This window comes from Eptatretus burgeri, chromosome 12 (assembly GCF_056783735.1).
Source record: "Eptatretus burgeri isolate ZD-2024b chromosome 12, Ebu_testis_v1, whole genome shotgun sequence".
In the NCBI taxonomy this organism is placed as follows: Eukaryota; Metazoa; Chordata; class Myxini; order Myxiniformes; family Myxinidae; genus Eptatretus; species Eptatretus burgeri.
In genome coordinates, this window is record NC_140972.1 from 28,847,307 (window position 1) to 28,859,865 (window position 12,559).

Consider the following 12,559-nt stretch of genomic DNA (forward strand, 5'->3'; position numbering starts at 1 on the left):
GGTCCACACTACGACGGTTTCCGCGTTGGAAACCGTCGAGAACGCAAGGAGGGAAAGAAGAAGGCACAACGATGGCGCGTGGATTTTTCCCGCCTGTTTTTCCTGTCTGACTTCCCCGCGCTTTGGAGTGGCGGAAGAGCGATGCAGGTCAAAGGTGAGAAAAGGTGGGGGCCTCTTTTTGGGGGAATAACGCTCTGGCTCCAAGCCAAAAACTGACTCCCTCGGCCCCCGGATGGAGCGGGGTGGAGGGAAAGCGTGAGGGCACGCCCCCTTCGACAAGCTTCTCCAGGAAGCTCGAGGGGAGGCGGAGCCGAAAACGGGGGCGGAGTGAAGGGCGGAGCCCCGGGCTATTACAGTCGGACACGGGCAGAGCGCTGGAAAAGGTGCTCTGGCTCTCTTCGTCCTCTTCCTGTCTTCCGGCTTGCTCGTCCTCTTCTCTTCGTGGTGGCCGCTGGCCTGATCTTCTGTGGGGTGGTCCCGAGACCCCGCTGGCGGGACGGAGCGTCTGCCATTCCCCACACCGCGACCTCGAGCAACAACGTTTCCCCCCCTTCTATCCGCGCTGGGATAGCGCCGGAAACTCAGTCTGTGGCGTCGAGCGGCCAACACGTGCCGGCGCGAGGCACGCCGGAGAGGACTCGCCTACCACGCCAGGGCACGGAGTCGCGGCCATGCGCGACCACGTCGACGGACGTGGGAGAGGGACTCGACGGCCCAAAGGGAAGTCACCATTTCTTTTCGGGGTTTTTGTATGGATCTTGTGGCGCCGTGTCTTGTAAAGTAGAACTGTTTAAGTGTTTCCGTGTGTCGGTCTTATTCGGTTGTAGCTCTGCATTGTTGCTTTTGTTTTAATTGCTATATGTGCATTTTGACTGTTTGGCTGTATATGTGTGCTCTCCGTGTGTCGTGTAAATAAAGTGCTTGCATGTTGAACTGTGCCCATTTCGCTTTGTCTCCTTCCTTTTAATTGACCCTCCATCCTGCTTCACGTAAAGGGTTCGTAGTGGGCTTAATACGCCCGATAATTAATCGGAACCGTTGAGGCCAACGATAACACCGCTCGGTTATCACTGTAGCACGGAACGGACCGCTTAAGCGGTTCGTGTCCGGAGTCGGCCTGCGGCGAGGTACGATCGCCCGGTCGACCATCCGCGCAGGTACTTAGGTAGATCGAATTTGGCGAGCAACCCTATCTTGCACGGGTGGACAATTGGCACGGTCGTGGGGAAGTTAAACCCCCACCCGTGACTAGCTCCCAGCGTTGTTCCGAGAGGGTCACGTCAGAATTGTCCGTTCCGGTGGGCGAGGCGGCCGCCATTCGAGTCGAGCGGCCGATCGCACGCCGGCAGGCGCAAATTCGCAACAATATATGTGTGTGTATATATATATATATATATATATATATATATATATATATATATATATATATATATATATATATATATATATATATATATATATATATATATATATATATATATATATACATATATATACATATATATACATATATCGGGGCGTATTATGTGATACCGGTCGTCTGTCCGTCCGTCCGTCCATTCCTGTCCGCATTGTAACTCCCAAAGTTTTCAACTTTCACGTTTCATATTTGGTACATAGGTACAGACTGTGGAGACGGTGTGTCGCGACATACGTTAGTCATCTAAAGTGGTTGCCATGGCAACCAGGATGCTGTTTTCCATGTAGTAGCACAATTCTGTATATACCTTCTTGTTCGGGCGTATATTGTGCTCACTTGAGCTCTTGTTTAACCTATGATCGTACCCTCTTTTTCATTACGTAATGACAGTTATATTCAAGTACACAAACATATAAATAAATTTTTAAAATACAATTACCAGACATTTATAAATATAAATAAACCTCTTCTGGAAGCTGGCGCAGTTGGCAATATCTCTTCTTATTCCTCCTCCTCCTTCAATGAACCTCAGCATTTTTATCGATGGTATGCATCGTAGTCGAAGGCAAATTTAATAACCTGGCGACATCAACGGCACCATCACCAACATACATCTGACAAATAACATCTAATTTCACTTCTAAGGTAACACTTTTACAATGCTTCTTTACCAATCTACAGTAGAGTACATTTCAATATCCACCCATCCATTGGGACCAAACTCTGTGCAGAGCATTGGTGATGTCTAAGCAGTCTCCTTAGCTATTGGGTACAATCGTGGACGGGTCGCCGCTCCGACACAGGATACCAGCAAGCTGGCACTCATTTTGCCGACGTCAGAAGGATGACAGGCAGTGTCAACCCCACCTGGTTGTAATTCAACAGCCGAGGGGGATGTGAACTCTGGATCTTTGGATCCCAAGCCCAACACCCTAACCATTAAGCCAATACCAGGCATACATTCCAATATGTTCAATGCAAAGTACAGTTCTTTCAGCAATTTTGCGATCTCCCAATTTGGTATTTTAGCAATGTATTCTGGCATCTTTATCGGTCTTGCACGTTCTGAAAGTGCTCAATAATAAAAGGTATGGCTTTTAAAGTGATGTAAGTCTGAGTTGAGGCAATGCAGATCAGGTAATGGTATGAAGAGCATGACGACGAAACAACGTAAAAAGGGGATAGTAAATCAGGGTATTACTGTATTTGCATTTATCATGAAGCTTGGCTTGGGAAGAAAAAATCTCTCTAATCAGGAATGGCCTAGAGTTATTCATTCCTGCTCCTGCATGTTGCATCCCGTTCTTGACTGAAAATGACATCTCTGATTGAATCTCAGACCTGGTGGGGGGGGGGTCACTTTTAATTCAGAATGGGATGTTTGTGATCAGTCATTGACTGATAAATTACCATCTTGTTAATTTGATGTTAAGTTGAATAAATGGTCCATTCAATTTCTTATCATATTGTTCGTATGGTGTGCTTCCTTTCCCCCACCCCCCCCCCTGTTGGATGATGTGCCTACTCTTTCTTCCAATCTCCCTCCCCCCCCCCACCCCTTCCCCATATCATTTTTGCGAAATGTATAAAAAATGCAAAAGCCTTTTGTATTTAAAGATTGCAATTATGAATATTAATTATTCCAATCACTTTACTCCACTCTGTTATTTTCATTCTTCTCTCCACGATTAACATTCGTAATTACGACAATGCAATATACATGCGGATTAAATCAGCAGGATGTTGAATGAGGTTTGCTAACTGTCGGGATGGAGAGCAAGGAGAGGCTTAAGTTTGTGCATCAACCCTTTGTTGGAGCAAAAAATGGGGATGGGAAGGGTTAACGCCCAAAGCATCGAATTATCGTTGTTTCCACCTGATGGTTCGCATACCTCAATTGATATCCTGTTGATTTCATCCATTGTTCTACCTATCCACCAACCCAGATCTGCACCTGCCTTCCCCAGCAAGATAAGAAAATACTTCTTGTTTCTTGTAAAAACAAATAAATAAATAAAAATAAGTGCTGGTTTCTTCTATTCAATTGTTTTTAATCTTTTGTAGACCCTGGCTTGTTCTCAGCTGTTTTATGAACTTGAACACAAAGCCAATCTGCAACTTTTCAAAGGTTTTTTTTTGTTTTGTTTTGTTTGTTTTTGGTTTTTTTCACTTGTAGCAAATAACATAAGCTTATTAATCATTTGTATTGTCTGAGTATGCCATCCTTCAAGCCCTTGAAATCATTATAAACTTTAACTCTCATTAATCTCCCAGGCATATAGCTGTGCTCTACCTGAAATGGCAGGATTCACTATTGGTGTAAAAAATTCTGCAAAAAAAGACAGCTAGCTTTATAACCCTTTCAAAGGTCTGTATTGTGACCATACATTACCCAACAGCCTTTTTTGTTGTTTAATAAATTAGTTGTTTGGGATCGAATGCAGGACCATGCTGTTTGTGGGTGCACAGGCTTCCAACTGATCGAGTGACCTTTTTTTATTCCCATATGTTTGATAAAAGCTTTTCCCCTGACAGATGCTGAAGAACAAACACAGAGGTCTTCGATCAGCATGGCGTGGACTTTCCACTCGACTGGTAGAGGCACAGGCTCGACCTGCGCTCATCCAAGCACTAAATGTAACACTCAACCATTCTTCTACATTCCTCAGGTTATTTTTCTTTGTTCCCCTTAACACCTATCTATTTACACTTTTATAAATCAACCACTTTTGTTTTGTGTTTTACAAACTGCATTCTGGTTAATCTGTTGGCCTCGAATCATTTTTTTTAAACGATTTGATTGTTGCTTCTTACCGTTTTTGACATTTTGTCTTTGAACATTCTTTAACTTCGACCCACTCCTCCACTCCCAATATCCTTCCTGACCTCCCTCGACAATGTACAGCCTCGCCAAGCTCTTCCCAGCTGAACAACACGTACTGACATCCACTGAGATTGCTGGGTTCGAGTCCATGATTCATAATACCTCAGTAATTTGACAAATTCCTCTTATATTCTTTTCTTGCTTCATTGCCTTATTTGTTTTTATTTTATTTTTAACTTACCAGTGTAATCAGCTTGAGTTTTGATTGCTGTATTTAATTTTTTTTTTATTTCAAGGGTATAAACACCACAGAATAGAACATGCCTTTAGCCAAGCTTGGATTTGGTATTATATATGCAGGACAGTAGTTTTATCATTCTATTTGTGCCTTTCTGTATTTGTCTTGCCTGTTCAACCGCTCTAGAATGAAATTGTGCTATTTTACCCCCGTGTGCATGTGACGCAAAAAGCAGGGTTAAGTAATTGGTTCCCTTTGTCTGTTTGTCTTTTTGTCTGTCTGTCTCCATAAACGTCAGTTTATGATTGAAGAACAAGTTTATTTCAATTGAATGATATATTTGAACATGAATCGGAAAGGGAACCTGTATTTTGGCTCTGAATTCGTCCCGATTGCACATGTGCAGAGACGAGTGAGATATTTTTTTTTACTCTGCCTGTCTGGCAGTCAAACAAAATTATAAACAATACGAAACGGGAAACTTCTTTTCGGATGTAATGAAGGACCCAAACGGCCATGAAGAATTAATGTAATGTGTTAAATAAGGTGGTGTAAAAAGACACTGGACATCTAATTCAGAGAGAGTGACCTTCCAATTTATTTATGTATTTATTTATTTTCAGCAACCTTTGAAAGCTTAAAAAAAAAAAAAATTATTACAATTAAATTATACACCTGAACACTGGAGAACACAAATCGTCTAATTGGCACTTTAACAACTTTTGTTTAGCAGCACTTTGACATATTATGGCATTTTGCATCATCTCAATCAAATTTGCTGCCCGCAGACCATACATACATACATACATACATACATACATACATACATACATACATACATGCATGCACCACAGCACGTTGATGCATCCACTTTGTGCCAGTACTCCTGGGGCTTCCAGCTGACCATCCCCCAGGCAGATGCCTGGCCCATCCCCATCTCTGAGGGATAGGACATTCCAGGCACCCACCCGAAGGCACCACCTCAGTTTAACCCAAGGAGATCGTCATCTGGTGGACGACACTTTAGCACCACCCCCAACACACACTGCAGTGTGTTTTGCGGCGTGAAGTGTTTTATGGTGGCCAGAGTGCAAATCCTGCCATCAACCTCCTACGGAGAAGCTAACCAACTGCAGGAGGATGTCTGCAAACGCAGTTGGCACCAGATATGGATGGCCGTTGGCTCGCAAAGAGCTCCTTCACCACCCTTTGGCAGGTTTTGTGTTTAATCCTGCTGGGTGTCCATATCCTTACACCTTCCACACCAGACGGACCTGGTGGGGGGGAGCCAGTTTAGTTTAGTCGCCGATACTCGACCATGAACTGGTTAGTATGGGTTTTACATGATACCCATAGCAAGTCTGTGGCCTGACCTACCAATCAGGATTGGGTGCCGTCATATTGGATGGGCTGCTTTGTACTGTCTATTAGCATGGCACAGCACAGGTCTCCCGTCCTCAAGCGATCCCCCAAATAGTCGCATTACAGGCACACGCCACTACCACTACGTCCAGACCCCACACATGTCCTTTTTTTCTTTTTTTTTTTTTCCTCAAGACTCCATGGAGTCAGGTGGTCCATGAACTCTATAGTAGTGCATGTAATATGTAAACTAACCTGCAAAAACTTTAAACCCAAAGTATTTGGGGCTTAAGAGAAGTGAAGGGAATCGGGGACCTGCTCGTGTTCTTCGGGACACTGGTTCGAGGCATGTTGCAGTCCAAGGTGTGAGGAAGGGGACTAACTTCAAAACTTTTGTTCTCACTAAAGTTCCAGAGCAAACATTTTGTTGCTCTGGGGCTAATGGGGTAGGATTTGTCTCAGACATATGAAGACATGCCCTGCCACTACTTAATGCTCATTACCCTGATCAGCAATTACCAAACTGAGAATGCTACTGATTGGTCTGAGCTCAGAGGAGCTAATGATACGGATGTGTCATTCTTGGCAAGTGATTAGCTGCTGGAGAGCAACTTTTAAGGTGAAAGGTTTTTGTTTCTTTGTTTATTACAAAACTTGGTGGATGAGTTGGGTTGGTGGACGAGAATGACCCGATTAGATTTTGATCAAGGTCCGGATTCAGATCTGGCCGATCAGTGGGATACAAAACGGAAACTGTTCAGCCTAGTAGAGGTATGTGCTCTGCCGATTGCCATTGTAGTTAGTATGTCTTGTGTTTTCTCTTCCATGTATTTATTTATGGATGGTTACATGTAAATATCTAGAAACGGATTACAGTGTTTGCTGCAAATTTGTTCATTCGTTCAATCCACGATCTCTGAAAGTCTTATTGGGTAGATATCTGAAAATTGACTCTGACACCACACATTGAGAGTTGGTTTCAGGGCTAAGAACTAGATAGGTTTTGCCTTCGCTGGAGCCCAATTCACATTTAATTACGGGTTTATTTTTCTATTTTTTTATTTTTATGTGTGTGTGTGTGGAATTGGAATTTCAATGCCCAATTGCAGTTCACCACATGACATTCTCAACCCATACCTTCGTCATAAATATTTAATGAGATTGCATGGAGTGAAAAAAGGGGCAAAATCCAACATCTTTGTCTTGTTGCGACCACTCCCATAAGGTCCAGATCGCCATTGTCCAGAGTGTATTTCTTGGTTGAGTTTTTATCCCCCGCCACGTGGCGGAAGGGGGATATTGTTTACAGTTACTTTTACTGTCCCATATTGGATAATTCTTCCTGTTCTTCTCTACTTTTTTTATTGTTCTCTTTGCCCCTTTTTATTGGTTTTTCTCAGGCATGGTTAGAAGAAGCAATAAAAGTGCAAGCTACTTTACCAGCTTGGGAAAATCCACACTTAAAAGCAGCAGACCTTCGTGAAAGGAAAGCTGAGTTGGATCGGGAGGTGAACATCCTTGGAAATAAACTTCGCTTTTCCAAACCAGTTGGTAAGTTGGGCATTAAATGAATATGGCATTGGAAAATGGAAAATCAAATTCTGTATCACTTTTACCAAGTTGGTCTTTATCAATTTTACAGCTACTGGACACTTCATTGTATAAGATCAATATGCCACAGAGTGTGTGGCTGCGTGTCGTGTGAGGAGTGATTGTGGCATGTCTTGTGTGAGAGGGGTGGAGGTTGGGCTGTGGTTGCGACGTATTTTGCTGGGGAAGGGGGGTTGATTGTGAAATTTCTCAGTCGGAAGGTGCGTTGTGGCATGTCTCGTGGTAGGAGAGTTGCGGCGTGTCTCGTTGGAGGGTGGTCGGCGGGGGGGGGGGTGTGTCGTGGCGTGTCTCGGGGGTGGGGGTGTCGCGGCGTGTCTCGGGGTGGGGGTGTCTCGGGGGGGGGGGGGGATGTCACGGCGTGTCTTGTCGGGGGGGTCGCAGCGTGTCTCGTGGGGGTTGCGGCGTGTCTCGGCGTGGGGGGGGGTCGCGGCGTGTCTTGTGGGAGGGTCGTTTGGGGGGGGGTTAGTCGTGATTTCAATCATTTCTTTCTAATAAAGTTCTATTTGAAACATTCCATCGATTTTTATTAGCTCGCCTGTTCGAAGAATCGAGAGCTATAACGATATCCCTGGCGTGAGCGTGACCGTGACCGTGAGCGTGAAAATGTTAAAGTTTTTGGTGCAAGTTATTTCCTTTCTATATATCTTTATCAATTTTTTTGATATCTGTATGAGACACTTTCTAATGTTTTTCCACACTATTTTTTACTTATTACAATATACAAATACAAATATTGCTTTAAAATTATTTGGATCAGACTTCATTCACTGCAATGCTTTGGATAAAATATTATTAGACTAGTCTTTTAAAAACGATAAATGTATAAACAGGCGAGCACTGGGTGGCTTTGACACCAACTCTCTGGTTATATGATCCCCATGCAGCTATACTGAGAGAGATTTCTCAAGCTAAAACTTCTCCCTCCACCCCCCTCCTACATAAGCACAACATTGTAAGCATCAGTCATGGATACACTTCTACCTTTCGGCTTCATCATCAAGCTAAAATGAGGTAAATATTGAGTGGTTTCATGATAGCCTATATCTTCTGGACATCAAATAACGTAACACTTGAGATGGAAGGCAGAAAAATACATCAGAAACACACAACGGTGTACGTATGCTTCTAGGAGGTGGAAGAGGGGTGGGCTTCAATTTAACATTACATTTTTGTCTGTAAATTGATGCCTTCTGGTATATTGGTGTTATGCGCATCACACATTTCAATTTTATGATCATAGTTTCCAGGCTCGTAATTTCCCTGCACAGCGAAAAGCGAGTTTCGACAATTGGTTTACTTCTGTCTGTCTGTGTGTCTACAAACATCAGTTTGTGCGATGAACAACTTTATTTCAATTGAATGTTATATTTTGAATGTTATTTATATTTTGAACACTAATCCGAACCTGAATCGGAAAGGGAACCTGCAGTTTTGCAGTACTTTGTCTGAATTCATCCCGATCACACATGCGCAGAAAATTAATATAATTTTTTTTTTATCTTTCTGCTTGTCTGCAGTCAAACAAAATTGAAAACCATTCCAAATTGGAAAGTGATTCTAAGGACATCATAAAGGACACAAGTCACAGGCATAATGAACTAATGTAATTTGTTAAATAATATGCTGTATAAGACAGCACAATGGTGATTAACCTCCAAAAATTTTGTTTTTCTCCAACTTTTTAGGTCATCTCTATCATCTCAATAGAGATGACCTAATAATAACAGTCTCGAAGTCTGTACGTCCGTCCGTCCATCCACAATCAAACTGAGTGGAGACAAATAACCAATAGTGGAATGGATAGAGGTCGATGAGACGTGCACAACGATATAACTTTCAAGGTCGTCCAAGGTCGAGGTCAACGTCACGAGGCTGTCAAAGTTGCGAAAATCGTCGATTTCAAATCGTATCTCCTCCCTCATTTATCAAGACAGATCAAATGTTATTAGTGATTCAGATACTATGGACTATTATCTAGAACAACATGAGCCATTTTTTTGAAATTTGCTCTCGTTCCAATTTTATAGCCCTTCAAACTTCGCTCTGATTCCATGTATGGGCCGTTCATAAAGTACATACAAAAATAAAAGTGTTAAATTAAGAACCGGAACTCTCCGAGACAAATATTACATTTAAAGCTTTTGTCAGATTTAACTAAAACAATGGAACACAAGTTTATATGCACACTTACTTTCATTTATGACATTAACATTGTCTTGAATGTCAATTTGTACTTTTATTTTCATAAATGACGTGCTGTGATATTAAAAGAAAAAGGTAAATTACACCGCTAGGGACTGCATTGTCATGACTTACAAACATTGGTTCATAAGGAACTGCTGGCTTTGCAAGCAATTAGCGATGTATGAGGGGGTGGGTGGGTAGTCACTAGCCTGCATACAGAGGGGGGTGGGTGGTTTTGAAACCCGGAAGTAGAGCGTACGTACTTTATGAACTGCCCGTATTCCAGTCTGGCACAGAGTTACTTTCGACCTCTGGCAGAGATGACCAGCACTCCGGCTCGGGGGTATTTTAAAATCTTAATTTTATTAGCTTCCATTGGACTTAGTCCAAACCGGGGGCTTATGGATTTGGTCTCAATTTTCGTGTCCATGCATCTGCAACCATATCTCGGACGTGTACGAACAAATTTTATTCGTACTTGGCGCAAAGACAACACATGATGGTATACATATGCGCGCATTTTTTTTTTCTTTTCTCCATCAGATCCAAGATGGCCGACTGGTGCCCATTTTAGTTGTGAAAAATCTGATTTTGGACGTCCTCAACCATTTCTCGGAAATGTATTTACCGATGTTCAAACTTGGCACCCAGATAATGATTGATGGCTTACATATATATATATATATATATATATATATATATATATATATATATATATATATATATATATATATATATATATATATATATATATATATATATATATATATTTGTGTGTGTGTGTTTTTTTTTTTTTTTTTTTTTTTTAAATTTTTTTTTGGAGATCAGATCCAACCTGGCCAAGTGGTGGGCATTTTGTTACTTAAATGTGTCCCTAACCATTTCTCAGACATGCATGGTCTGATTTTGTTCAAACTTGGCACAAGAGCAGTACATGATGGCAGACTTGTGCTCCTCACTTTATTTTGTGATCTGATCAAAGATGGCTGACTGATAGAGTGGCAGACATTTTAGTTGTACATCAATATGGGCTAGCCCTTTAACTACATACAACAAAATTACTAAAACAACAGGGGCTATGACATTTTGTCTTTCTTATTTTATTTTTTTTAACTTGTTTCGATTGAATTATATACTTGAACACTGTAAAACACAAGTTGCCTTTTTGGCACTTTCAAAACCGTTCCGTTTTGTAGTAACTGTACTTTGTCAAAATATTATGGCATTTTATGTCATGACAAATTAAATTTGTCACTTGTAGACTCCACCCACATCCTTGTTTCTCAAGACAGCATGGGGTAGGGTATTCCATGAACTCTCCACTCCTCAAGTTTTGAGCAATGAGTATGCTGCATTATGAAACTTGGAATCTTTTTCAGTTTGTTGACTTTTAATCTCGTCATTCTTTTGTGATTTATTTTCAGCATCCAAGAAGCCTGCAGAAGAAAATGACACAAATATGAACAAGAGTGGTCAGGAGGGGGCGGGTGGAGAGAGAAGCTCGAAGGGGGCAGGCGGAGAGAGCGGCTCGGAAGGGGCGGGCGGAGAGAGGGGCTCGGAGGAGGCGGGCGGAGAGAAGGGCTCGGAGGGGGCGGGCGGAGAGAGGGGCTCGGAGGGGGCAGGCGGAGAGGGGAGCTCAGAGGGGGCGGGCGGAGAGAGGGACTCAGAGGGGGCGGGTGGAGAGAGAGGCTCAGAGGGGGGAGGTGACAGAGGCAAAGAGGGGGCAGGTAGCAAGCATGAAGAAGCCAATGTCAAGCATCAAGAGAATGATAGCGAACAGAGGATACCATCGACAACTCATAGTTCTGATGAACTTTGATTACACTGTTGTACTCAACCACTTGGGCAAGAAGAAAAAAATTGAACTCTTTGAAAACCTTGCATTTAGTTTCATCCACTGAGTCTCCAATATTTCTCGTACGGATTTTGTTGTAATTAGTTATTTCTTATTTTTTGCCATTGTAATTATTTTTTGAGATCCTTGACTGTTTATCGTCATTGCAGTTATTGACATCTTTTTGGTTTGCACTGCATGTTTTGTGTTGTAATTTTCATTGAAATGATCATTAGAGTTGCTGCGTACGCACTAATAGTGAGTCTGTCGTCTTGGTTAATTTTAATTATTTTTTTCCAAACCACCGTCATGGTTGTTTTATTTTGTACTACGTATGACTATCAATCATTACATTCTCGCAGCCCATTTCTACGTAAGATTTTGTTGTCCTTATCATTTTGATGAATATTTACCACCCGTCTGTGTTGTAATATTTACCATTGCAATTAATGGTCTCCAGTGATGTCATATAATCTCTGTATTGCCATTTCAAAGCAAGTGGAAATTTGGAACCAAACACATTTGTGCAAATTTGACTGCAGTCTGTTTTTGTTCTCACCCTGGTTGTCTTAACTTATCATTACCATGTTGTAAAATGAAAATGAGAGAATGGGATTTAAAAAAAAAGAAGTGTGTGTGTGTGTGGTTTTTGATCGATGAGGTTATGACTGCAGTTTGTTGATGGGTAATGTTGAAAGATTGGTGCTGTATGAAACTAAGAGAAATGCATTTGAGAGATGTAAATGTTTTGCTTCATTGTCACCTGCGGGTCTATTTTGATTGTTTTTGAGAAAATAATTCCAATAATATTCCCAATAAAAAAAACTTAAATTTGTTTTGCTTTTTGGAAATACAACTTGTGCTTAAATGGTAACTTGTGAATCGCTGAAGAGATTTTCACCAAACTTGGTGGAGGTATGTACTATGATGCAAAGATTAACTGATTGGATTTTGAGGCCAAAGGTCATGTGACCTTTGGCAGAGGCATATTCATTGACACATTCATATCAAATTGTATTTTCTGGCTTTAACACTGATCAGAAAAATTGTCTGCATGATATGGGGAAGCTTTTCCCCTTTGTAATT

General features: G+C 41.8%; 1 protein-coding gene across 2 annotated transcripts in view; it reads left to right on the forward strand.

The window, feature by feature from the left end:
* Window positions 1–12,308, forward strand: part of HYOU1 (hypoxia up-regulated 1) — a 114,581-nt gene extending 102,273 nt beyond the window's left edge. For both annotated transcript variants that reach the window (XM_085849989.1, XM_085849990.1), the window contains exons 21-24: window positions 3,956–4,089; window positions 4,326–4,410; window positions 7,245–7,395; window positions 11,064–12,308. In XM_085849989.1, coding sequence (XP_085706115.1) covers window positions 3,956–4,089; window positions 4,326–4,410; window positions 7,245–7,395; window positions 11,064–11,458 — 765 coding nt within the window. In that variant the 3' untranslated portion in view covers window positions 11,459–12,308. The remainder of the gene's footprint in view (window positions 1–3,955; window positions 4,090–4,325; window positions 4,411–7,244; window positions 7,396–11,063) is intronic.
* The last annotated feature ends 251 nt before the right edge of the window (window positions 12,309–12,559 follow it).